General features: G+C 47.7%; 1 protein-coding gene across 3 annotated transcripts; it reads right to left on the bottom strand.

The window, feature by feature from the left end:
* Positions 1-268: 268 nt before the first annotated feature.
* HP1BP3 (heterochromatin protein 1 binding protein 3) lies at positions 269-22546 on the bottom strand. Of its 3 annotated transcripts, none has more exons than XM_086625622.1 (13): positions 22497-22546; positions 14748-14947; positions 14216-14318; positions 12624-12774; positions 12121-12280; positions 11166-11309; positions 10536-10616; positions 8552-8706; positions 7710-7800; positions 6861-7020; positions 3352-3463; positions 2256-2393; positions 269-1433 (listed from the first exon to the last, which is right to left on the bottom strand). In XM_086625622.1, the coding sequence occupies exons 2-13, from the start codon at positions 14841-14843 to the stop codon at positions 1148-1150; spliced, it is 1677 nt and encodes a 558-aa protein (XP_086481748.1). In that variant the 5' UTR covers positions 14844-14947; positions 22497-22546; the 3' UTR covers positions 269-1147. The 3 variants fall into 3 exon arrangements, with proteins under 3 accessions (XP_086481748.1, XP_086481752.1, XP_086481749.1); XM_086625626.1 differs by lacking the exon at positions 22497-22546 and adding an exon at positions 22050-22087; XM_086625623.1 differs by lacking the exon at positions 22497-22546 and adding an exon at positions 21756-21954.
* Between the last annotated feature and the right edge of the window lie 4925 nt (positions 22547-27471).

Here is a 27471-nt window from a genome sequence, read left to right as displayed (position 1 = left end):
GAAGAGGAGCAGCAAGAGGGTCAAACAGAGCTTTCTTCTTGCTCACCTTTGTCTCCAGAGAAAAAAATCAGGAAGAAAAAGGGCACAAGTCCGTCCAACTAAGAGCTTGGCAGGGGCTCAGGCTACAGCAGCCCTGCTCTTTCACGCTGGCAAGGAAGATTTGCTTCTGCAGCAATCCCTGGTGACCATAATTCCCTCATCTCTACGTTTCCAGGAGGAGAAAGCTGTGGTGGGGAAGAGAAAGGACACACAAAAAGCGAGCCTGGAATCTAGTTTCACTTTATTTTAGCAAACTGCATGTTCTTCACTTATCAACATCTCTACATTAGCAATTGTATAGCTCTCCAACTTTTCTTTAAAAAAAGGGTAAACAAGAGGTGACAAAACTCAGGCTCTTCATCTCTTAAAAACATCGGCAAGGTGGATTCAAGAAGACTTTTTATATATTTTGGTTTGAAGGTAACAGATGTGGCGTGGAAACTCTAATTCAAATCACCCGCGGTAGACGGTCGGTGGACGCCGCAGCCTCCGTTTCCTTTCCTGCAGGATCGCACTCACCGCCCAAGGAACCTCACCGGAACCTCACCGGTGTGGAAGGAGCCGAACGCGCCATCTCCGTAGCCCGTCGCTCTCGCGCCGAGCGGAAGGAAGCACCTCCAGGACTCAGTGCAAGTGCTGTATGTACACTGCTTCTTCACCGAAGCGTTAAGGACCTCGCCTGCGGGGGATCTCGGGAGGACTCTTCCGCGGCGAGAATTCCCCCCCTAATCATCCCATTCCTGCTGTCTAAAGATACAAAGATCTTCTCTGAAGAATTTTTAAAAGCCAACCCTCCCCCCCCGAAAGCCAAGAGGAACACCGTAAAATGTACAGATTATATATGTCCTAGAAAAGTCCTAAAATTATTGCAGAAACTAAAGATGACTTGTTCCAGGGGAGGGGCAGGCACGAGGCACAGCATTGAGATCTAACAAGTGCTCGGGTTGGTTTGATTTAGTTTTCAGCTTTTTCCCCATCATTCAAGAAAAAAAAAAATAAAAAAATTAAAGAAGTGTTTAAGCATCAGAACTAAAATACAAATGCACGTTGACTTATAAAACAAGATGGTGGATTTGACCATGGGATTTTCCCTGACAGTGGAAAAATTTTACTTTTTTGCCCGGAGAGATTTCCTCATGGTGGATTTGCCCTTGGCAGAGGGTTTCACCTCCTTCCTCCCGCTGGCTGCTGGTTTCTTGGAAGAGCTGCCACCGGAGGGTTTCTTGATGGTTGGGGCTGCTGGTTTGGCTTTTTTAGCAGGGGTTTTAACCTTGGGAGGGGGCTTTGCTTTCCCCCGGTGGGCCGCGGGGGTTTTTCTGGGCTTGGGCTTGGATTCCCTTCGCTTCATCGGAGGGGCCCTGCTCCGTGATTTCGGAGGCGGTCTCTTCTGCATCCTGTCGGAAAGAGAGACAGCACAAGATCTCAGCGGAGGCGCAAATGTCACCCAGAGCAGAGCTGCTGCCGTCGATCTGCACGAACGCAGCGGATCTTGGCATCCTCCTCCTTTACCGCGGATGTTCCTTTAGGCAGCAGAACATTCCATGAGCTAAATCCCAAAGAGCAAGAACTCCCCTGGTGGATATTGCCACGCTAAGCGCTTCTCAATCCCCACAGCGCTCTGCCAGCCAGGTTGGAAGCTCCTTCGTTAGGCAAATAAACACAGAAATAATGACAATGCATCAAAGTCAATTGTCAGAACAATCAGAGACCTGAGTGCTCTCTCTCTCCTCTCAGAATGGAGTTTTATCACTTAACGAACACCACTTATCTCCTGAGTGAGGCAGGTTTCACATCTGGCTGCAGAACTGCAAGTAATACCATAGGGAAAAGTTTTCCTAAAGAAACATTTAATAAATATAAAAAGTCCCACGTAAAAAACACAAAAGGCAACTTCAGGAGACTCAAGGAAATACAAAGCATAAATACAGGATCTCTTCTCGTCTGGAGGAAAAAGAAGTTAGCTTCAAATTATGGAATACGAGAGATCAGTGTCTCCTGAGCAAGGCATTGCTTCTGCAAACTACACATGTCCCAGAGAAGTCCTGGTGCTGACAGTGCCCCAAGAGTTCAACCGTAACTAGAAACAACCTCTTCCAACACACCCTGAACAACAGCCTCGCGGACAAACCACCACAGCACGAGACAAACCCCCCCACTCTGTGACGGCCACTTTTATTTCATCCAGAGGAGCCCGTTTATCTCTCCTGTTGCCTTACCTCTTCTTTGGTGGTGGCTCTTCCTCCTCAGACTCTTCTTCTTCAGATTCTTCTTCCTCCTCAGATTCCTCCTCTTCTTCCTCATCAGATTCCTCAGAGTCCTCATCTTGCTGCTTCTCTGGGTAGAGCACATCTGGGCTACAAGAGGGTTCTTGTCAGAGCGTGACTTATTTCTAAGGATACGTAGGACTCCGGGCTCAGCAAGCCTTGGGTAACCCTGGCTGTCATCAGGCACTGCTGCCCGTCCTCCCGTAAGGCTACGGCTTCGAGTTTAATCCATAAACACCCCCAAAACTTCTGCGTTTGCCGCTATCCGAAACCAACGTCATTTGGTCTCCGCAACGGCAGAAGCGTGACCAGGAACGCCCCAGCCCTAAGCTGCCCTTTCTCCAGTTCTCTCCTCGTTGCTCCTTCTGTGCAAACACAGGAAGGCAGACAACAAAGGGACAACATCAGACTCCAGTGGCTCCGAACGCGGGCTGAAGCCACCGTGGACTTTGTACGTCTGCAATAAAAGAAGGGAAGCAGAGACTTGAAGGACGTCGCTGCCATTTGGCTCTCCGTGGGACACTATGTCACCATCGCCGGGCTCTGCGTGGCCCAGCACAACGTACGCCCACAGCAGGAGGAGAAAGGCTGGTTTAAAGGCTGGTTTAGTCTCACAGAAGCTAATCCAGGTCGTCTTCCCTCCTCCCACCTCTCCTCCACAGCAGCATTAAGCAAAGCCACCGGCTGGGTCCTACTCTCGAGGAGCATCCTTGCGTTAAGAACACCACTCTACCTGCTCACGTGAGTTTGGTTTAGCGTGGGAACACCTCAGTAGCTCCCAGCCTGCAAAACAAGCGTTGCGACGGAGTATCCCAGAATACTGAGCCCAACGTTTTGATTGTCCTTAAAAGCTTCCCTTGCTCATGAAGTCAGCCTTACATCTGCTCACACTCAGACCCCCAGGTAACGTCGTTATTACGGGTGACAACGTCGTGGTTCATCAGTTATTAAACCCTCCACAAACTTCCCTGTAAACAGGTCAGTACCGCTACCTGGCTGACCTACGCGGCGCTTATCCTGGCCATCGTTTCACAGCCAAGCTCTTTACCTAGGATAATAAGGGAAGCAAAGCTGAAAGGTTCCACTGAAGCCCTTTCCAGAAATTTGCTCCATCCAGCCATTCTTCTCACATTTCTGCAGCGTTCTCTTCAGTAGATGCACTGTGAGAGGGGGGGAAAAAAAAAAAAAAAAAATCAGAGAAAAGTTGTGTTACTGTCTTTATCTACTTGTCTAACCTTACTGCTCTCTGCAGTGCCCTCTGAAATCAGAGATGAAGAGTCAGGATGGAGTCTCCTTTGCCCAGGACACCTACAGAGAAACGACACAGTCCTGGAGACCCGAGAATCCTGAGGACATCACTGCGTGCTCCTTTCTGCACTCAGCAAAGAGCAGCTGCTGTGTGTGAGACCCAGCTAGAGCACTCCAGTTACAAGTTTTAGTACATTTTCTCAGAGAATCACAGAGTGGTTTGGGTTGGAAGGGACCTTCAAGATCACCTAGTTCCAACCCCCCGGCCATGGGTAGGGACACCTTCCACTACACCAGGTTGGCCAAAGCCTCATCCAACCTGGCCTTGAACACTTCCAGGGATGGGGCAGCCACAACTCCTCTGGGCAACCTGTGCCAGTGCCTCGCCACCCTCATGGTAAAAAATTTCTTCCTTAGATCTAATGGAAATCTCCCCTCTTCCAGTGTAAAGCCATTGCCCCGTGTCCTGTCACTACACGCCCTTGCAAAAAGTCCCTCTCCAGTCTTATTTAAAGCAAAATCCTCTTGCAGTTAAATTTTCAGGAAGAAGACACAAGTGTTTGTTCCTGAACACTTAGCAGGTGTGGTTATAAATTCTCCAAAGGAAGAAGTCAAGAGCAGCACAGGTTTCTGATGTTGCAATCAAGGGATCCTCCTTTATAAATGCATCCAACAGGACCACATCACTACGACTGTCCAAACTGGATCCCAGTCTCAGCTTTCTTCAGCCTGTTCTCCAAAGTGCTTTTTTAAAACAAGTCTTTACCATGGTTTTGCCCTCCTGTTCCAAATTTCAGGTGTGGCTGGTTCTGGTTTTGGCTGGGACAGTTAGTTTTCTTTTCAGTAGGTAGAACAGCTCTGCGTTTTGGATTTAGTCTGGGATTCGTTATGGGAAGAGTGTTGACAGCACGCTGATGTTTATAGCTGTTGCCGAGACATCAAGGACTTTTCAGCTTCCCCTGTTTGCCAGCGTGCAGGAGCACAAGCTGGGAGGGAGCATGGCTGGGACAAAGGACTCACAACTCCTGGTTTAGGATTTGATCTTGGATTCAGGATTGAGGGCCAAATTGCCCAACAGAACACTCGACTTCTCTCTTTCAGGATCCCCTGCCAGGATGAGCTGGCTGTTAGTGAGTGGTGAGCAATTAACACTGTGCATCACTTGTTAATATATAAAAATAATAATAATAATAACATATACTATCATGTATTATTATTATTTTTATCATTATTACTTTTAATTTTATTTTATTAACCATTATTGAATTGTGCTTCTCTCAAACTCATAAGTCTCCTTCCCTTTTCCCCTTTGATGATCTTCTCCATCCCCTGGGGGTGAAGGAGGGTGAGCGAGCAGCTGCATGGTGTCCAGTTGCTGGCTGGTGCATCTTTCCTCCTTCTGTGGTTTCTGTTTTGTTTTGCTTTTTTAAAGGGGAAATATTTGGTCTAGAAATATGACAAATACACTTTTGATTCCAGTCTCCTGTTCCATTGTGCACTGCGGATGAATTCTAACCAAAACTGCCCAAGTGCAGGCAAAGGGCTGAAGTTGTTTAGTCAGTTCAAAACCATTTTCAGCTTGAATTAGAGGAACCCTTGACATATTTAACTCCCTGCGAACCAAGGGAAAAGCAAGGCCTGCCCTCAAGCATGTTCCAAAGAGGTTCACTTGAGGAATGGAAAGAGAAAAATCTGAATCTGAGCTGTCATCTGAATCTGTTCTGCACGATTAATGCAAAAGTATTCACTCCGACCGCTTGCCCAACGCTCCCGAAACGGGCTTGTGCCAAGAACTGACAAGAGGATCCTTTGGGACAGCGCCGTGCCTTCGCCAGCTCCCAGGCCACCTCTGCTGAAATGGTTCCCCGTGAACGGCACTGGCGGAGCTTGTGCAGCTGATGGAGCTGACTGTATCCATTAAATTATTTGTGTTGCAACGTTAGGATCCTCATAGTTCTAGTCGTCTTTAGAAACCCCACACTTTTATGAGCAGCAGTAACACATGAAACAGAAGGCTGTTTTCATTCTGGGTACCACACGTAAAGGATTTAATTCCAGTGAAGTCCAGTTAGAAGGTATAAAACAGGGAGGAGTGCAGAGCGCTGGCTCTGCAGCGCATATCCGCCTGCTTTCCCATCTCACCAGATCTTCCTTCAGTTGCTCTTAAAACAGAGCAGGGATCATCAAAATTCCTTTTATGTAATGGGAGGAGAAAGAAAACAACAGATTGCAAGCTGAAATTTCCTTATCCGACTCGTAAGACTGATGAAACACTGGAGGCTGGCTAAACACAGGACCAGGGCAATTTCCAGTGGTCCTGAAAATAAATCATGCGAGGGCTTAACAAGCCTGGAAACTCTTTTCCCTGCCCCAAGATTAAGAAGTCACACTTGACACCAGTCTGGAACTGGCAGAAGGGCTCAGGCAGCTTCTTCATCCCGCACTGCTGCGAGGGAGCCTGTGCTGTCAGTGAGCCCTGCACCAAACAGCCGTGCCCACGCCGTGCTCCGGCTCCAGGTGAAGAACGCTGGAGCAGCAGTCTTCTCTCCGGCCCCACGTCCCGAGGGATCGCACCAGCACTGTGAAACCACAAACTCACCTACTTTTAGGTTTGACTCCTACGAGCTCGTCCTGCTTCAAATGAGCTCCAGCCTCCGTTAAACAACTGCACAGGGGCTCAGACCAAATAACGTAAAGAAGCCATTAGAAGATCTGCTTTAAAGCCTCTGTTAGTATTGCTTTGGCTAGTGCAAAAGTCAAAACAGACATTAGTGTCATTCCTGGGAATGAAGACAGGCCAAATCCCTTCCCAAATACAACAGGATTAGTTTCTCTTCCCACTTGCTTGACCTTTTAAAAGTCAGAGCCAAAGAAGGACCTCAAACAAATCAGTAAAAGGGGTGCTTGTGAGTTGTTGTTGTTGTTTTTTTTAAAGTTAGACTAAGCAACTGCTCCAAATAAAAAGTAACTAGGAACTGCATTTACGCCAAGCTGCAGCCTTTCAAAACAGAGAGACACAGATGAATTCAACTTGGTGATTTAAGAACAATAAACTACTTGGATGCTCTTCCCCCTTCCTGGGAATGTGCTGTAGACAAGAGAAACATGCATTATGTCTCAGAAACTCGTCTTTGTCAGGCTTGAAAGAAACTAACAGGAATTAAAAACATGGAGCATCTCTGCAGCACAAAGAGCTGAGCAGCTGTCAGCTCTCCAGCAAGCTCAAGGGAGAAGTTTAAAGGTGCTGCAGCTACAGATCTCTCTCTCAGCACGTAGAAGAGAAGAGAGTTACACAGATCAGTACTTTACCCTGGAAGTTGGAGTTGGTCCCTGGGTGGTTTTCCAGGATATACTTCTTCAGCGCTGTGGTGGAGCAGGTCTTCGGTTCGTTCATGGCCGCAATAGCAGACAGGATGGCGTCTTCCATCAGAGTCCCACCCAGCAGGGGCTTCTCCCCTGATTTCTTCAGCTATTTTCCAAGGAGGAAGAGAAAAGCATCAAGACAAAATTCTCCCAAACCAGGTCAGGACAAGCTCCTCTGCACCAGGTGGGTCGGCGCTCCTGCATTAGCACAGATATGTTTTATATTAAAACACTGCACAGGGAACGCTGCTCTCCCAGCTTTAATTGGGAGGACAGGCCTATTCAGTCAACTGGCCTGGAGTGCTTTTTAATCAGCAACACATTGTCCTCGTCCCCAAACACACTGCAGGATGTGGCAATCTAAGGGCCTATCACTCAGGAAAGGAAATAAATCACATCTTCATCCCACAGACCAAATGTGCCCAAGAGACTCCTGTGGCACAGACATGAGAAAAAGACGTTGCAGGCATCTGGGGTACCTACTGCACTTGTAATTAGTGATGGAAAGGAAAGCTTACCCCACCATCTCCCCTACTGTGCTAGTGAGTCAGAGCTGGAGCAGTGTGTGGAGCACGCTGGGCAAGGAAAGCAGGGGGGGTTCTGCTCCAGGAATGTAGACCAAGAGGAGAATAAGAGTCCTACTGCTTCATAGTTTGACAACTCCTGAATATGACAGGCTGCTAAAGAAAGGTGCACCCAGTGAAACTGGTGTAGGGGGGGAGAGGAGGTGTTAAGTTATATCCAAAGGCTTGTGGTCAGTGTAGTCAACAAAAGAAGACGAGCTCTGGCTCTGACCTGGAATGTCCCAGACGCTCCCTTGCCTGTGATCTGCTCTAACTGGCCCTTCTCTACAGCTCTCTGCAGGGCGTTCTTCAACAGCTGAGGCCTGAAACACAGGAGGATAAAGCTTTACTGACACACACTGACAGCTCAAAAACAAACAGAGAAGCAACGCTTTACACGGAGCGTGAGCGGAGCAGTACTTACAAGCGGTATCTGCCTACGTACAGACATTCTAAACGGAGATCTGTCAGCAAGTGCTGATTACACGAGAACAACGACGCACGTTAGCGGAAACTCAACTGCAACGCTTTCTCGGTGTCACTGCGTAGCCAGAAACCAACAGGCTCCCTTGGAAGGATTTACGCATTTTGAAAAGCACGTTTGGACTCGGTGGGCAATGAGTCAGCCAGCTCGCAGACAAACAAGGCACTGAGCACAAGCCCCTCTAAGAGGCGACGCACAGTTTTCCCAGATCCGCTTCCTCCCCAAGCCTTGACCCGCTCCGTACGGGCAAAATTAAAGATTACTGCAAGCGTGTTGCAGCTAAAGCATCCAGAACCGAGCGGGACAAGATCCCAAGGAGAGGCCTTCACATCCACGCAGCTAAAGGGATCTGGGTTTGGTTCAGGCCGGAGATGCGTAGAGCCGTGCCGATGTCGGCATCGGGAACAAAGATCGGGTGTGGAGGGATGCAGAAAAAGGCACGGCTTTTCCTCAAGGCTCTGCAACTCAGAGCACCACCTGCCTGCTGAAATACTGAACCGAATCGCCGTGAAGCCAGGCAAAGCCAGAGGAAGGCTGCAATTCCCTGCTCCGCTGCAGCTCTGCTTGCAAGAGTGCGTTCCTGCACCTACCTTATATCTACTTTGAGTTTGGGGTAATACTGAGACACGTATTTCTTGATCAGGCTGTAGGAAGCTTCCTTCGGCTCACAAAGGCGGGTGAAAGCCAGTGGCAGGACATCTTCCAGCTTGACTTGTTGCTCTGCAGTCGAAGCGGAGGGGCTTTTCTGAAATACACATACTTTTACGCATCAGTGGGGCCTAAAACTCCAGGTTTTCTGAACCAGCAACGCACGGGTGGGGAGAACTGCTCCTGACACTGGCCACAGATCTGGAAAATCAAGTTCTGTAAGGCAGCTCTTTAAATTAACAATTTAGATAGTTCAGCAGTTTAAGTAAAATTGACCACATTTGCCTGGAATTTTCAGAGGAGTCTTAGGACAGTTTTACAAACACAAATTGCTGAGTGTTTAACAACATGTGTGTTTTCAATGGTTTCCTTCCTCTTTTTACAGTCATTTTCCTTTGCTGCCCTTCAATGGTGAAGAGTGAAAATGATGCACGGTGACATAAAACAAAACCCAAAGGCAAGACCTGTTTACACAGGTCAAGTTTTCCCAAAAACGAACAGCTAAACAGGAGTGCATTTTTTTTGTTTCACCTGACAGAAAGAAATCTTGATTGAAGCCAACACTCTCTTCTCCTGAATTTTCCTCCATCACTTTATTACCATGAGGAGGGGATGATCAGACAAAAAAATGGTCTGTTCTTTATATAGAAATGACAGTGAGGAAATGTGCTAAAATTTAATGATTTTGATGCAGAACAGCAGCTTTGCAAAAGGCCAAAGGGGTGAGGGTGCTGCTCAACTGCTAGCTGAATTTACCAAAACCAACAACAAACTCTTTGTTTTGCTGCAACGCAGAGAAAGTAACTAGGAACAAAGACACCGATAGGCTGCAGACCAAAACCCAGTGATGTGTTGGCAGCTATCAGGTGCCTTGCTCAGACTTCTCGTGGAGCCAGTGAGCTCTATTTAAGAAGTTAGAATCATGGAATGGTTTGGGTTGGAAGGGAGCTCAAAGACCATCCAGTTCCAGCCCCCCTGCCATGGGTAGGGACACCCTCCACTACACCAGGTTGCTCAAAGCCTCATCCAACCTGGCCTGGAACACTTCCAGGGATGGGGCAGCCACAGCTTCTCTGGGCAACCTGTTAGACCGCAATTAGTTTCCTTCAGTGCCCTTAGTACCAAGTGTGTCACTGTTTTCCTTAGTTTCAGGGTTTTTGGTCTCCCCAGTAGCCAAGAGAGGTGTTAAAGGTTAACACCTTTAACATCAAGGTGTTAAAATACTCTCTGGGTTCAACTAAGCTGCAAGGGGATTGGCAATTCCAGCTAAGCATTCTGTAACTGCAGCGTTAGAGATGTGTTTCACCCCCCCAGCGTGGCAGGGAGCGGAGAACGGCAGTGCTGGAACTACGACTAACCGTGAGGACTAGGTTCAAGAAAACCCCCAAACCCCAAAACACATCACATTTTACTACCTCAGAACAACATACACCCAATATTAGCAGCTTTCTTCCAGAAACCTAAGGACATTTTCTTCTTCCTCCCTCTGCCCTCACAGCTGAATGGAAAAAAATGTTCCTCTGGCAGTCCTGAAGACTGAAACCTTCCATTTATCCACGCGACGGACACAACAGAAAGAGCAGCAGCACAAAGCTCTCTTACAATACCTGAGAGGCATCTCTCTACCAGGTAAAGACAGAAGAGGAGCTTCATGGTTATTCGGCTTTCTGCCTCTGAACCAAAGCCTAGGGGTTTAACGTAAACATTTTAAAACTAAGACTTTGATTATTCTACTTGGTTTTAATTTCTCATCCTAGCTTTCTGATTCTGATTTTAGTGGAACAGGTGTTTTGATTGGGGAGGAAAAGTATAGCTAGGAGGAGAATACTGTTTGGGTTGGGGTTAGGCTGCATTTTGTAAGATACATGTGTTTCAGTGCAACCCACAAAGATTTTTCACAGTGTTGTTTAAAATGATCCATCTTACCTTTCTGTCTCTGGCTTTTGGAACAGTTTTTCCTGCATTAGACACCACCACAAAGCTGCCAGAAGCTCCCTTTCCCTTCACCTAGTTGGAAAGAAAGTCCATTTAACAAAGTAACTCAGAATACGAACAACTTGACTAAGTGACATCATTAGACAGATGCTGAATGCGCTGTCACCCTGGTGAGGGACTGGTATGGCAGAGGCCTCATTTGAACCTGCTGACACTCCAGTAAGACCAGAAACCACAGCCAGACATTAATAACATACTCTGCTGCCCCGTATACCTACAGGATACCCTAACAGATACCACAGGCATAAATTACAGTGCCAACAGCAACATGCTGCTGCAGAAGTGACACTGCTAGACCCAGTTTGAAGACACGCACTGTTGCAATGCCGTATGACACAACACCAAGAAACGGTCACACATTGCACAAAAGACAACCGTGCAAAGCGTCCGACTGACAGAACGATGCTGAAATTTTGTCAGCGTCTAAAAGCGGAGACAGAGGCTGATGAACCTCCACGTGGGAGAACACGATCACCTCAGAGACCTGCTAGCAGAGTTTAAAAACCACCTATGTAATTGAGTAACAACCCCTCCAGTGCTGCTCCACGAAGCAATGCTCACCTGTCTGATGATGCCTCTCTCCAGCTCCCTTTTCAACGCTTGCTTTAGAAGATAGCCTCTCCTCTCAAGCTCCAGGGAAGGGTATTTGTGGATGATGTATTTACGTATCGCAACGACTGAGGCACCACTCTTTTGAAAGCATGCCTGAAACAGAAGCAAAAAATTTACAAGAAACCACGTGCATGGCCATTATCTTGGTGTAGGCCTGGAAGAACAGAGACCAACACTGCACAACTGGTAAGTCATTTTATTAATGTCAGAGTAGTCATTAAGTCAGAACAAGTTGCTAATTTTTTTTTTTTTTTTTTAAGAAGATGGAGGATTGACATTAGTAAACTAGTAAAGAAATGAAGCTGAAGCTTATATTTTGAAGATATAGCAGCTGGAAGGCCATCTAGCAGCTAAGACTGGTGGAGTCCAGGTCTCCTCGAGCCTCAAGGGGAGAGCAGCGGTGTTGCAGTGCAACTACAACAGCACAGGTCTCTTCTTACAACGAGGAGGGATACAGTAAAGCGAGACCAACACCACTGTGGAATGCAAGTTTGCAGTATTTCCATCTGAATTTCTGTATTTTCAGTGAATACTGAAAAAAGCACGTATCAAATAGATGGATTAATCAAAGTAAACCAAGCTAAACATGGCTAGGAGGCACACCAGGAGGCACACCAGATTAAATGATGGCAGCAATCAACCAGGTTGTGTCATGATAGCGGTTTCTAATAATGTAATTAGGGAGGGAAACAAATTCTAAACAAAGAAATAAGCTCTAGGGCCCCTCATCATCATCACGGACTCACATTTCAGCCCCATGGGCTTCCAGGCAGAGGCATATATGTCTTTCCTGCTAATAGCACTATCATCTGTACCACCAGCAAGTTGAAATTGTGGATTTTAGGTGCACAAATGATCCTGCTTTGTGACAGATCAAGAAAATTAAGGTTTGTCTCCTGCTTACCCTGATGGCCTCAGTTAAAATAGCATCCATTTTGGGACGTGAGGTGGCAGCCATCTGAGTTTGCTTCTGTGCTCTAGCTAGCTGGCTAGCAGAGAGGGTAGCCCATGCAGGAATGGTCTTTTTCACCTTCTTCTCCTTTTCCTTAGACTGATCCTTCTCACTTAGGAAAAATACAAAGCAATAGTAAGACAAAAGACACTGGAAAACAAGCCAACAAGCAGAACAACAACAAAGTCCAGAACATCTGACACTGAAAGTAATTTAAAGAACATTTTAGTGTTCCTATTAAGAAAAGAGAGACCCTATCTTGATATTTGGTCTCACACATGTTCTAGAATAGCAGCTACACTTTATTGGTAGCTTCTTCCGGGGAAATACGAGCACCTTTTTAAGGGACCCATCCTATTTCCCCCATCTCTCCCATCATCTTTTTTTATCTCTAGAACCTGACTTCCTTCAGAATCCTACCCAAATTCCTGAATTCAGCACTAAGCAAGCCTTACTCCTTTTTGGTTTCTTCTGAGGACTTTGTTTCCCCTTTCCCCTCATTCTCAGGTTCCTTTGGCTGTTCTGCTTCACTGGATGCAGCAGGCAGGGTTTCATTCTCTTGCTCTTCTCCAACAGAGGCAGACTCCTCAGAAGTGACTTCTGCATCTAAAAGATGTGAAAACGCATCAAGTTACTGCCTAAAACCAGCCTCTATTCTTCAGGAAGGCAGAGGGGGAAAAAAAAAAAAAGCAGCTTAAGAACACATCCCCAAAATTATTTCCCACCAGACAACTTCTTTTCTCTAATTTAAACAGATGATTTGACTGTAACTGAAGAAGTGAACAAACTACTGAAAAGAGGTTCAAGAAGGTGCAATCAGAAGAGCCTGAGTAACTTCAAACAACATCTTGTAGCATTTGCACAATGAACTGATAACCCTGGTGGTCTCAACTCCAGAAGTTACTGTTGCAATCACCCCTCATCAAAGAGGCCTGGGTGGGGAAGGGAGGAGGAAATCAGTGCCATGAAACACTTAAGGTTCTCCCCATGTTGAGGTTCATGTGTTTTTAACTCAGAGAGGTGCAAAAACATACATCTCTACAAGAAATTTGGACAGATACATACAAGCAGCTTTGTTTATGACCAACTTGTCTTCAAACACCGCTGTTTCTGCACCTGAAGGCCTTCAACCATTCAATCCCGTTTTTTCCAGACTTGGCAAAGCTTTAGACTGCATGTGCCCCTTGCAGAAGCACTAGTCTGTCAGCAGCATCGAATCCAGTCAGAAACCAACTTACCAAGCCAATCAACTCCAGTATATTTAGCTGAGAATAGCTTAGGGACTGGGCTGCCTGCTAGATAAGATGGATGTAAACTACCATTACCTACTTTTTGGATGAAGAGCTGTCTACCATAACTGCTCCATGCAGTAGACAGGTTCTCTAGCTCTGAGAAGGAGCTTAGGCACTCTTTCTACGTTCCTGTGCATAGTTTTCCCACAGAGACATCACGCATTTAAAACACAGAGGGTATTAATAGTTAGTTTCATACACAATGTATTTATTTGTGACACCAAAGAGGACAAAGTCAGTGAAAGGAACCAAATATGATACTGAAATGACACATTCTGCGAAACTGAGGGGAAGGTGTTAAGACCAGACACGTTAATATTGGACTGGATTTTATGACACGCTGTGGTAAAAGCCTTCTGTTCAGGAAAAGCAAGAAAAAAAATTAAATATTTTGTTTTTCCACTCATTGACTCTACCTTCTGATCTCAAGCCACCTTCCTGACACTACTGAAACGTCACAATTTCTACCTTCACTCTAAAGAAGGCGCAAGCCTAAAAAGGACTATATTTAGTCATATCTTCCTGCCCGGAGTGTCAGGGCTTTGCCACGGGCTAGGAAGGACAAAACAAACGGGTTCAGACCAAAAAGAGCGGCTGTAAAATACAACTTCCCAATAACCCAGGAAAAGCCCTTAAAAGGAAGCTAAGCATTAGTAATATTTTAAATCATGGCAGTAAGGTTTTTTCAGGAATTTCAGTACAAAAGCCTATATTGGGATATACATTAACAATCCACTACAGAACTATCACCGTACCTGCTTTGACTTCTTCACCTTCAGCAGGTTTGCTTTTGGGAGGAGTTTCCCGGGAAGATGAGTTCACCGCGCGACGGATCGGCATCGTGTCGTCTTCGACTTTCTAGAAAAAGTATATAAAAATCAGCACAGATACTGGAAAGATCCCGAAAGTTTTTGACACGGGATTAAAGTAAATGGAAGCAGCGTATGTAGAAATATTGTGGACACATTTGGATTTTTCAGAATTTTAAAACGACAGTAACCCCCAAACCAGCCTCTTTGAAGCATACTAGGAGAGGACAGTATCACATTTTACAGTTATAAAATAATTTCTTTTCAATTCCAAATTAAAGGAGATCATTTGAGGATTTTGACAAATACAACATCTCGGGGAAAGCAGGGAAGGGGAAAGAGAGTGCCTCCAGGGTTTATCAGCTGCCCAAGCGAGTTTCCTACAAGGAAAGGGAGGAAGAGTACCAAGTAACCTTCAGCAGGACTGGAAGTCAAGGACTGATCCGAGGGCAAGCTTGGAGAATGGGCCAGCCCCTACCTCACTTAACTTGTCCGTGTGGATCAGCTGAGCTCCCGTTAAGAGTGGAAGCGCCTTATGATGCACGGGTTCAGCTTCAGACAGATCAGTCGCCATTTAAATTAATTTCTAGCCCCAAGTGCAGGTAACACTGTGGAGCCCCAGGTTTTAACCCCAAGGACTTTTTCCTAATGGTTTTCACAGTGCAGTGAGGAGTCAACCTAAAGTACAGAAAAGATGGGGTGTGAAAATTAACAAAACAGAAAACATCTACGTCCATGTATCAAACTCAAGATTAAAAAAGAAAAGAAGATAAATGACTTACAGCTCATGGCTAACACAACTGACAATCAACACTTGCATTCAACAAAGATGCTAAAGCATGCATGCAAACTTGGGTGCTATGGAGGGAGCAGAAATGGTAAAGGTGTAAGCCAGACCTGCAGCCTGCTCCATTAAAACACATCTGAAACAACAAAAAAGCTCTTTAAATTAACAGAAAGCATTAATGAAAAGCAGACGTTGCACTGTGCCTAAAGTATGGCGTTGAGGTAACTGGTAAGTCGTTGACTTTGGGTAAGAGCAGGAGCTGACACATTGATCCAGCTTCTATCAGCCTAAGGAATTCACCCATTCCATGTGTTAGGCAGAAAATACACCCACTGGGGACCCGAACCATGCCCCTCCCAAACTAAACCCCATGCAATTTACAGAAACAAGGGAGTCCTTGAACACAAAGATAACCAACAAAACAGCAGTCTCCATACCTTCTACAAAAAAAATTAAAGTTTTACAGAACTTTCCTCCAAATAACATGGGTACTGAATAGGTTAAGCTCAGTCCAACCCTCAATCAGTCTCACCCCTTACTACCATTACATTCTCCCGCCTGTCTTACCTGCTGCCCAACCGACTGCATCAGCCTCTCCCAGGAGAGGTGGCTCTGCTATTTCCATCACAAAACACAGGGCTGACTTGCTCATTCACTTCCTCTTCTCACCAGCCCCTTTAAAAACCTCAAAAGCAAAACCTCACCCTGTAGCAAACCAGGGCCCTGACATCACTCCTGGCACTGTTTTCAAGCTGACTTTCACCACAGCTTCAGCACTTTGCGCTGCGTTCTCCATCACAGGGGTGGATGCTCCGTACCGCATCGATACCACCTCAGTTACTGCCTGTCCTTGTCCAAAAATACCATCCTTTCCTTTCTCAGCGGCGAGAACTCCCCATCGATCGGAAGGATTCTCTCTACCTCCGTTACCTTCCCGTGCAAACCAAAACCCAGCTCGTCTACACGGAGTATTTGTGTTCAACCTCCGAGCCGCGAAGGTTGTTTGGATCCAGAAACCAGCAGCAGTGAAAAAGAGGAGTCGAGGGGAACAGGAACGCGCGTTAAGATAGGATGGTCCCAAGGACTGGGGATGCAAGAGGCTACGCCATCGTACCTACAAGACCTCCTCTCCAAACAATAAACAGACAAATTAACAAACTAAATCTGCAGGTGGGCGCAGAGTCACATCAGGTGCACACACCTACGGCGCAACGGGCCCCGAAATTTTCAGGCTTCGGTTGTTCTTACATTTAGCCTTTAAAAAACCACCAGCATTTTGAAGCAAGTCTTAAAATAACCAATTACAGATCCATCCTCAGGGAAATGGGCTGGGGGCTACCAAAGGTGCTTTCCCTGGGATTACTCACACACACACAAGGATGCACTGTGGCTGCCCTGGCCCTGGGTTTTATCTAGTTTTAAATTGTGTGGCCTGCATGTCACACGCATGAAAACACAGTACTCCCAACTTTGACTTCAAATTCCCCAAGTTATAAAGAAAAAAACCTTTTGTTTAGGTCACAGGATGAACCACTGAAGTCTTTTCGCTCTCAAGAGTGAAACTCAACACAGCACAATTCGTAAGCCACCATCCAGCAGAAATTCAGAGCTGATTCCCTCTGCGTTCCCACAGCTGGATCATCTCCTGCCCAAAAGGCCTTGGGAATCCAAGGAGCAGGAGGGTAAATCTACTGACTTCGAAGGACCGATATTCTCAAGGGGCAAAGCCAGAAGCATCACCTTGTGAAAGTATCACGGCTCAAGGACTGCTCTTGCTTGGCCTGTTTGTTTCCACAGGAGGATCAAAAGAAGTTTTCAGGACTGGGTGTGAAATGTCAGCTACAAACAGGCCTGAATTTAGTTTCTCAAAAAGATAAAGGACTAGAAAGTTTTGCAAGAGCAATGCAGAACAACTCTCATTCCCCCCTCCAAGTAAAAAGGAATATTTATTTAACTGGAAAATCAAGTCACCCAAAACAACTGTTACCTGGACACCCTATTTCACCTATGGGATACTGAGACATCTTTAGCGTGTACCGCATCTGCAAGTGCAAGCATCCCTCTCAATAATAAACAACTGGGAAGTAATAACTGTATTTTGCATCTACACACATGTCAAACAAACAAATATTGTGCTTAGAAAGTGGGAAGAGGCCATCGATTGAGGACTCAGGTTCAAGATGGTTATTGGGTAACTCTCCTGTACCCTTAAATCTGACCAATGGTCAGGAAAAAAAATAATCACATCAGCAACGAAACGAACATCAGGGCACCAACCGTTTCAAAAAGCTGCTTGAAAGTGCAGTTAGTAACTCTTCACATAGCTACTCACACTCAATTTCCTGTGGGTCACTTGAACTGCAGGTTCCCCAACTGTCAAGAACTAGTCATTTCCAAGCTGCTAATCCAGCAAGGAACTGATAAGCAACAAAAAACCCAACTTTCTGGATTTCTAGCTTAGCAGAAATGGTTGATAGTGTCCAGTCTTGCAGCTCTGGGAGTGGCCACTAATGGAAGATCTAGCCAAAGGTACAGGGAGATTTCCGTGAAAAAATCCATCAATTTCCTCCTGAGCTATCAGCATATCCTCAGCAGAAAAAAACAAAACAAAACACCACAAAACCAACAGAAAGGAAGGCTTTAGGAGAGACACACACATTCTGGATAATATTTCAGAAGAGTGGAGTCCCCCCCACCAGTGCAACAGCCACAAGAACTTTACAAAAATAAGTTAATTTGGGGCGTAGTTTGCTTGACTCCTTGAATTTCTACTGGCCATAAGATTTTCCTCTCTGACTTCAATCCCACCTGAGGGAAAATATTTTGGGATGAAACCAGTTCTCGAACACGGCAGGCCAAGTGTCAGGCTGGCGGAAATACCGAGTCACAGGACGGGGTAGGGTGCACAGGCTGAGGGGATTGAAAACAAATATGCAATGGAAAAATGAGGAAGCATATCCAATCCTGTGCCCTTAGGGGTGTCCACTTACTGTTACATGACACGTACACTGGTGATTGATGTGCTCTGAGACATGACTTGGTACACGGTACACGACACCAGTCTAGAAATCAGGTCAAAAAGAGCTAGAAAAAAGTTTTTGTGTTCTTCCAGGTGTGAAGCCAGGGTGTCAAGGGACACAAAATCGCCAACCCTACGAGCATTGCAAGCAAGAACGACTGTTTTTTATCACAAAGGCTTAAAAAGCAAAGGAACTGGATTTCAAAACCAGGCTGCTGATTATTGTGCAAATATCTACTACTATGTAACGCTGTCCTGAGCGGAAAAGCATTATGTCTCAGAAGCTGCAGGAAAAAAGCACAGGAAACGTTAACATTTTTGCAAATCCAAATCAAACATGCCAAAACATTACCTTCTACATTGCGAGCCGGCCAACTCTTTCAAGACTTGGGGCCGTCTCAAATCCTCAAAGCTCTTTCCTAAAAATCCAGCTCAGGTAGAAGATACCTTACCAACTCCCTCAGTATCTACAATGTCACAGAATATATCACCCAGCGACATCTTTGATACAAATTTCTTTTACAAAATGTAGCGGTTAGAAGTTCTCAGACTGCTTCACAAAGATGTTGCAGCCTGGACTGCTCTCCCTTTTGTTACTGCAGTTCCCCGAGCTGCCTGTTGTCTTGATTAAGTCACACCAGCAGCGTTCAGTAATTTAGAAGAGCCCAAAAACGTGCCGAGGAATCAGATATCTCACTGAATATTAGTCCCCACTTCTAAGCCTTATTTGGCAACCCGCTCGGAAAGCTGCTCCCGCCGCACATCTGGCTGAGCGTTACTCCACAGCTGGCATTCCCATCGCTTTTGTTGCCACTCAACAAGTCCTGCGCTGACTCTGTCCCGATCCTTACGGCCACGCCGCTCCCATTTCCTGGGAGGTGTCCTGGTTAAGCAGACTTTCCAATCCCCTGCCTCCTGATTACGCCACACCAAGGCTGTATTCGCAGCTCTCCCGCCTCGAGTCTCCCGGAGATCCGTTACAGGCTCCCTGAGCCCCACGCTGCTACAAGCACTACAAACCACCTTGTTTCAATTAAAGAAGAGCAGTGGTCCAAGAGCTCACCGCTTGCCAGGCAAGAAATTCTTTGGCTGGACTAGCGTTACGGTTTCTATTTCCATCCACTCCTTCCCCGTGCAACGTTAAGGGGGGAACAACAAATCCCAAATACGTTAAGGTTCAGGGGAGCACAGCAAAAATCTTCCACACTTCCAGTTTCCAAACACATGCATTCCTACACGCAGAGACACAAAGGAGAGGGGGTTTTCTAAGTCTAAAGATTCAGCATTGAATTTGGACCTGGGACTCCAAAGGCAACCTGGCTTACACCTTGCCTATCCTGTTGACCTACGAAGCAAAGCAAAAATGAAATACTGCCCTTTTGCACACACAGATGCTGCTTTCACTGCAAAAAACAACAAAAAAAGCACATTACTAGAGTAAGATTGATGCTTTGCCTCCCCACCTGGGACTGAGCTCAGCCCCTCGCCTCTGCTTGGGCATAACGGCAGCAACTCAAAGTCAGCTTAATCTCCACAGATGTTTATTAAATTACAAGTAACATCCCATGCCTCACCCCCACTAGTCTCCACCACCAAGAATGCCAGCTTAATATAAAAACCACTAGACGTTTCAGATCCTTTCTCCATCAATCTTTGACCTATTCAGAAGACAGCAATTTCTGTGGCCTGGATTATCTTCTTTTTTCCTACATCCAGGAGTTTTTCTTCACACCCCCAAACACACAGCCAAAGCCAAGTGCTGCACAACCTAAATTATGCCACCATTGTACCTAGAAGCTGGCAAAAACTTCAGCTAAGGGATGAAGACAAAGCAGAATTTCTACTTGGATAGTTGTCTAAAAATAATTTCTCTCTGCAACGATGATTGTGACAGTGGAAACTCAGTGGGACAACAGTTTTTGAACAATTTTTGGCTACTATGGTCCATGATACAGATTCTCCGTGTGCTGCCACTGACACAGGAGCTAAGGAATGAAGCAGCCCACATTAGAGTACAGAGGGTTCAGCTTGAAGTTTATAACAGGTCACAAACTTAAAACTATTCCAACAAGAAAAATCCTCTGCTGAAAGCTTCATAGCCTTGGACGAGATATCTTAATTCCAGGATGCAACATGATGAATTCTGACAAACCACTGACACTTGAATGAAAATTTAGGCTGCTAACACAACATAGCAGGGTAGGAACCTTTTATAGGCAGCATCCTCCTTGCTTGGATGGATTGGATGTAAAACCACTATATAAACCCTCCTCCCAAACTATTACTTATTCAGCCATCACTTATTATTCCATAGTACAAAACTATGCATAATAAAAGCTACAACTTCCTTGCAGCCTATACAAAATCTACTCACACCTGACATTAGAGTCCATCAATGCAAAACTTCTTTCATTCTCCCTCACGGAAGTTAAAATCCTCAGAGGACCCTGGGTCACTTGTAACAAAACACTGACAAAAGAGTCACACATCAGTTTTTGCCAAAAGGGAAAAAGAAATTCTGGGAAGAAAAGAGGAAAAAAAAAAAAGATTCTGAAGAAATAATTCAAGCAGCTATTACCTGAGGAAAGCGCACGAAGCATTGAAAAGTTAATTAATTAGGAGGCACAGGTAAATAGTGCAAAAACCAGTAGATGTTTTCAAGGCATACATACAAAGTTCTTCCCCTCAATAGAAATTATGTGTTTGTTTTTTTTTCCCCCCTCTAACCATTCCTCATTTCTAAAGATTTCCCATTCTATCCATCAATCTCTTCAAGTCCCTCCTAAGGAAGGTAAGTGCTCTCCCAGCCCATCAAAACACTTCCATTCTTTATCGCTCACTAGCGACACCCTCCTCTCCCTCACTCCCCCCACACACACCCTCCTCACCCTGAGGAGCTCAACAGTGTGACATTGTTTACAAACACGAGTACTCCCGAACCTTGCCCCCCTCAATAAGAGAGCTGCTTGCCAAAAACTTGGCCAACTATTTCTTGAAGACGTTAAAAAAAACAAACCAACTATTTATGGTAAAAGGAAACAAAGTCACATGCTCGGAAATCAGAGCACGACTATTACTCAGAAGACCTGATACGAACTGCGAAGTGACATGCTTGTTAACCAAAAAATAATTCAGCGGCCAAGTGAGACTCCTGAAATGAGTAACCCACGAAATCCCACAGATTCGAGCAAACAGGCCAGTCCCTGCTGTGCTTCCAAAGGAGGGAACGCACCCACAACCCTGAGTTATCCGCCTTCTCCTGCGGAGCAAGTCCCCCCCCCCCCCCACGATCTGCAGACACCGGCGACTGTGAAAACAGTTAGAAGAGGCAGGAAGGATTCGTTCCGAACACCGTCCCCGGTCCGGAGCGGTCCTCAGCTGGTGGAGCCCCTCTGGCCAGGCAGAAGCTACACCAGTTCACTGGATTGTGCTACGCTGCTCCTCTCACCTTAAGTCTTTGCAAAGTTTTAACCCCAAACCACGGTCCAGCGTGGCAATAGGATAACAAACCCAGACTGGAAGCCCCTCTGGAAGAGTCCTATTCCAGAGTGGAATTTAATAGCCTTCTCCACAGAGAAGCACATGCAGCAAGGTGAGGAAGGTAATTAATACTCTTTAACAGGGCTGTGGCCACCGCAGGGTCTCGGGAAGAAGCTCAGAAGCGCTCAGCAGGCTCGTACTTCAGCTTGTGTCCATCGCGAGCAGCGCCGAGCGGGATTCGGAGCTGCTTTTTGGAAGCGGAGCCACACCGGAGTCTCGGACGGAGGTTTTCCTCGGGCGGCAGCGCTTCTCCGGCCCCTGACGGAGTCAGTCGGTGGAGGGGGAAAAAAAAAGGCCCACAAGCAAGCAAGCAAAACGCGGGAAGGCTACGGCGGGAGCTCAGGCCCTTCCTACGTTTATAAACAGCGATTATTTACCGTGTCACACCCCTGCCTGCCCCCGACCTTCCCCCGCCGCCACCCGCCGCTGTTTACCGGGTGTCAGCGGGGCGGGAGAGGCGGCTTTGACGCCCGCGCTTCCTTTGTGAGAGGCGCCGAGGGGTCGCACCCCGCCAGCCCCGGCCCCCGCGCCGCCAACCTCCCGCCGCGGGCCGCGGCCGCCTCCTCGGGCCTGGCCGGGGGCGAACCGGCCGCACCGCGGGGCCTCCGCGGCTACGGCGGGGGGGGAGGTGGGGGGGAGATGAGGGCGAGCAGGCCGTGCTGCCCACCGCGACAGCGCCGCCTGTCCGCGCAGCGTATCGCGACTCGTCACGACAACCCCCCCCCCCCGCCGAGGCCTGTCAGAGAGGGGGCGCGGCGCTGCAGCGGAGTTCCCGGGCCCCGCCGGGCCGCTCCCGCGCCTCTCGCGCACCACCCCGCGGCCTACCGGGCTCGCTCCGCCCGCCGAGGCACCGGGGGCGGACGGGCGGGGGGGGAACTCACCGGCAGCCCCGGCGGACACAAAGCGGCCCCTCTAATGGCGGCGGCGGAGGGGGAACCGGCGGGGGGGCAGGGCGGGGGGGGGGGGGGGGCCGGGGCAAAGGGGCGGGGGCGGGCTCGCGGCAGGGGGCGTGGCCGCGGCGGCGCCGCCGGCCAATGGGAAGCCGCGGGCATTTTTCGAATGCCACCTCCCTCCCCCCCCCCCCGCCCTTCACGTTGCGCGGGAGGGAGGGGCGGGGGAGGAGGGATGCGGCGCATGCGCAGCGCGGCCCCGTCCCCGCCCCGCGGCCGCGGCTCTGCGCACGCGCGCTGAGGCGTTTCCCGCCTCCGCCCCCCTGAGGGCGCGGAGCCGCCTCCCGCCGGCCGGTGCCTCGGCCCGGCGGTTCCGCGGCCCCGGGAGAACCGCGGGTACGTTCGGGAGCGTCAGGGCGTCCCGGCTTCGCCATGTCCGCAGTGCCCGCCTTCGCTCGGCCCCAGCCCCTGCTCCCCCCCGCCGCCCTCAGTTTACTGCCCGCCTCAGTGTCGCTGCTCCCATCGCGGAGATCCGGCTGCCAGCTGGAAGTTTTCTGTCAGAACACACTGGCAAGCCCTCACTGGCGGGAAGGATCCATCCCTTTCCCGGCGTCCCTTCGCTTCGCTCTGGGTCCGGCCGTTCCTCCCCCGCGCCCTGAGGAGAGGATGAGTGTGGAGGCAGAGGTGTGACCCACACTGGGGTTTTCACCCTCATGGTTGTTTCAGGTCTGTGCAGAGTGTGAGAGGTAATAAACAGAAGCGCTTTCCATGTAGTTCATCTATTTTTTTCGCTAGGCCTGTGGGGTTCAGTTTGCTTTTTATTTTTTTTTTCCTCCCCCCAAATCTGCTTTCTCCTCACTTGAGTTCAAGGTACAACTCCTTGATTCCCTTCTCTACCTATTCTTATTTTCTGAGTATGCTTCCTACAAGCTGTCTCCAAATCCCCACACCCAGCTCTTTACTCCCCAAATTACCACTGTCCACATGAATCACTCTCAAATGCCACAGAACTTTTCATCTGTAGTCTCTTGCCCAGACAGTTTCTCATATATTTTTTTTTTTCTGCACATAATCCTACTCTTTCTGCCCACTGTTTTTACAAATGGAAGACTGTACAGGCACTAACGTTTGTTTGAGCACCATGGTACCTTTTATCCCTCCTGTGGATGGGAAGCTCCTCTGTGAGCGCTTCCTAGAAGCACTTACACCATTCAAAGCACGTGTTTCTGCAGTAGTGCCTTGACTATTTCTTGTCTGGGCTTTTTCCAACTTTTTTTTCTCCCCTTAGGTGACTGCTACGACAGCATACTACACTCAGGAGCATCACCTTCCAAAGCCAAGCCGTTGTGACCAAGGCCTGGCCCTGCTCGGTGTCTTCTTCTCCACTCCAGATTATCTCCATGATGCTTTGCTTTTGTCCAGTCCTTTGTCTCCCGCACTGAACAGCCCTGGAAGTGCCTTAGCCAGATGGCTCCACTTTGCTAAACATTCCTGTCTTGTCTCTGAGTGCGAAAAAATGACTGTGCAGCTGCAGAAAAAATGTGGTCTTTGGACTTTCTTCCCTTGCGGTGCCTCTCTGGCAGGAGGGGAGGGAGTGGAAGATGGAGGAGAGGGGAGTAAGAGAGAAGGTGTTCCTTTACTGCTGCCTTTTAAAACATCAAGAAGGAAAAGATGAAATCTCCCCTTGCTCACTGCAAGCCTTTGTGCAAAACCCCAGCACCTGCACTGGATGAACCACAGAGATGCAAGCAGAGGACGAGAAAAGCTTTTGTTGTGTTCTTCCATGTTTTTCATCTTGAAAACCATCCCAGAGGGGAGCTGTGGGCCCTTGCACATTCCTTAACAGCCACACGCCTGCCTGACCACGGTGGGCTCTTGTGAAAATATCTCGCCTGGGGAAGGCGGCTGCATCTCTCAGCAGGATCAAAAACCCCACTGCGGGATCAAAAGCCCACTGCTCAATCTCCTCTGCCCAGTTTTTCGGGTGGGCTTGTGTCATTGGTGTCCCCCTCCCTGTTCCCCGAGTGCTGCATGCTGTGCCGGACAGTGACAGGAGTGAAGCTGTGGGAACCTGTGATCCAACACAAGAGGAAAGAACAGTGCAGGACCGAGAAATTCATGCCCAGGGAGCCTTACCTCGTTGGGGGGCTGGTGTCAGAGGCGATCTGTGACTGTGCAGAGCACTATATCCTCATCATAAAATACTTTTAATAAGTACTAACCACTTTTAATAAGTACTAAGCATTTTCAACACCTTTCCTGCCCTCCCAGGTGCCATGGACGAGTAGGATTCCAACTGGTTTGTGGATTATTTTTTTTTTTCCTGAAAATCATTTGAGTTGATTACATCTTTCTGCAGCCTGAGAGCTTTTAAAATTTTACCTTCAGTTTTGGGGCTTGACGGTACAGTGCAGCGTGCAGTTTAAACCGAATCATTGTATTGCTACTGTTCCTCACCAGCCGCTGTAAAATTTGCATGTCAAGAGATTTACTGTTTCCACCCTGTTTCCACTGTATCCAGAGCAATGCCACGTGCTCTTGTTCTGCTAGAAACATGAAACCTGTTGTGCCTCTGTTTTAAATACATCTGCTCCCAGAAACTCCATTCCAGGGGTCACGTGCCTCTCTGTTTAACTTTCTTACCCCACACCAACTCATATTTTCCCCATTTTGCCACGTATTTTACTGAAAGTGAACAATTTTTCATTTAATAAGCGCTGCCACTGTGTCGCTTAACAGAAGCCTGCCACACATTGTACAAAACACAAGATTATTATTACCTTTTTTTAATTACCTTGGTCACACTGTGCACCTTCTATGCCGAAATCAGCTTCGGCCGATACGTTCTCGATCCCACTGGCTGAGCGAGCACAGCGTCTTTGTTTTAATATTGGCCTGCAGCTCCAAACTGCAGCCCTGATCACATTCAGGCCTTGGCCTTTGGTGTCATCACCCCAAATTTTTGGCGACTTTTTTTCCTTTTCTGTTTTTACCTCAGCTTTTGCATTTCTTGTAGAAAGCCTTTTATATGTTTTTGGCCCACAGTCCGCCTGGCTCAGGGAGAATTTCATCCTTTTCCCATTTCATCCCATGTCCAGTCACCAGCAGCCTGCGGAGCTCCTTCCCGTTGCTGCACTCTTCCATCCCTAAAGCTCTGCATTCTGCTGCTGCTTCTTCAGCTTCTCGTGCTTTGATGAACGAGCCAAATATTCCCTGAGAAGCTTCTTACCTTTAGATGTGGTTATCGCTGAAGGTGTATCCAAGCAGGTTAGTTTGGGTTGATGGGATGGCTCGAGCAGGACCTTTGCTCTTCTGCCTTCAAGTTTCCTTTCGGGCACTGGCGTGCCTGGCTGTGACATGGTCATTGCTGTTTTCAGCTTGACCCAGTAGATTTGCACCATCGCAGAATCCAAACATTCCATTAACGTGGGTCTCTCGCATCCATAATCACTTTCCACCTGTAGAGCCACGCACAGACTTCCAGAGGCCTTTCCCCTGCAGCACACAGAAGTGCTGAGTGATGAAGGACGCGTCTGCTACGCAACGGTGTCGCCCTTCCCGCAGTCCCAAACACAATTCTCCTCTTTACGCTTGAGCTGCTCTTTACTTCTGGATTTCTTTCCCGTTTACATCTCCAGGAGAAATACGGACTTTTAGAAGAGATGACGTGATGTCCTTTAACCACAACTTTCTGCTTCGTTGCTGGTTCACTTTACCAAAGACACGTGTCTCATGATCACCAGAAAAAACTTAGGATTCTCTTCCAATACATACTTACTTTTTTCCAGCAGCAGAGTCTTATTGCCAGCCCTGTAATTCTGTGCAAAAATCATTCCTTTTCTGCTTTCAACTCAAAAAACATACTCCCTGCCACTTTGTGGCCTTCCAGGCACCACCTTTGACCTCTTTATTATCAGCTTCCTAATAATTTGTTCTCCGTCCTTTTCCCAGTGTCACCCTGCGCCACCTCCCAGCTGAGCTCTGGTGCTGCCCCTCTAACAGCTGCCCTTCAGGCGAACCCAGTTAGGTTTATCTTTTCAAACCATTTCTCCTTTTCCAAGGGGTATTCCGTTCACCTGTGCACTTTCAAACCCACCAACTCTTTTTTTTTTTTAATCATTTCCCAGCAAATGAATAAAAATACGCTTCAATACACCAAAGCTTGCTCCATTCTGGAGCAAACGTATGATAGAAATGCCACTGGTGCCGACAGAAATCTGGAGCAGGAAAATGCTGTGGGCTAAGCAGCCTCCACAGGCTGCTGCTTTTCTCGAGACTCTCTAATTTGAAATGGATCCTGATTGCTAACGAGGCAGATGCCATCGTCACTGGGAAACCAGTGGCTGGATGTTGTGATTTATTTTTTTTTTCCCTACAGCACTTTCGGCCTTACAGTAGTGATTAATTTTACCCAAAGCAGGCGAGTGAGTGGCAATGACGGGTGCCCTAAGCAAGGAGCTGACATCCACCAGCTCAGCGTTTCACGCCGGCACAGCACACCTCTCCCGAAGCCGCGTGTGCCCGCAGTTAACATCCGGCAGCGGGAATTTGCCAAATTCCTTCGCTTTCTGAGCCAAACACCGTTTCAGAGTACAACTGGTTAGTAGCGGGCTGCAGCACGGAGCGTGCAGCGGCCGCTGCCCTCGCCTAGGCAGGAAGTAACGTTCTACCAGTAACACCTCCCAGCTGGGATGCTTTTGCAGGCAGCCTGGCTGGGCTCCGGCCTCCGTGCCGGTCCCGCAGCCGTAAGAGAGCAGCGCCGTGCCAGCAAGCCTTGCTGGGAAGACAGAAAACCTTTGGGTTGAGCAGGAATTTAAAGCGTTTTTGGTGATGGCTCTTGCTTGAGGCATCAGCTCCAGTGCTGGCTCGCTCATCTCTGGGAAATCTTGTCGAGTGGCTTTTCCTGGAGATGTGTCAGCTGCAGCTCAGGCTCCTGCTTGAAATACCCACCTTGTGATGCTGGAGG

The sequence above is a fragment of the Tauraco erythrolophus genome, chromosome 23 (genome assembly GCF_009769465.1).
Source record: "Tauraco erythrolophus isolate bTauEry1 chromosome 23, bTauEry1.pri, whole genome shotgun sequence".
Classification (NCBI taxonomy): Eukaryota; Metazoa; Chordata; class Aves; order Musophagiformes; family Musophagidae; genus Tauraco; species Tauraco erythrolophus.
The sequence above is the reverse complement of the archived record's forward strand: the minus strand, read 5'-3'. Positions and strand labels throughout refer to the sequence as shown.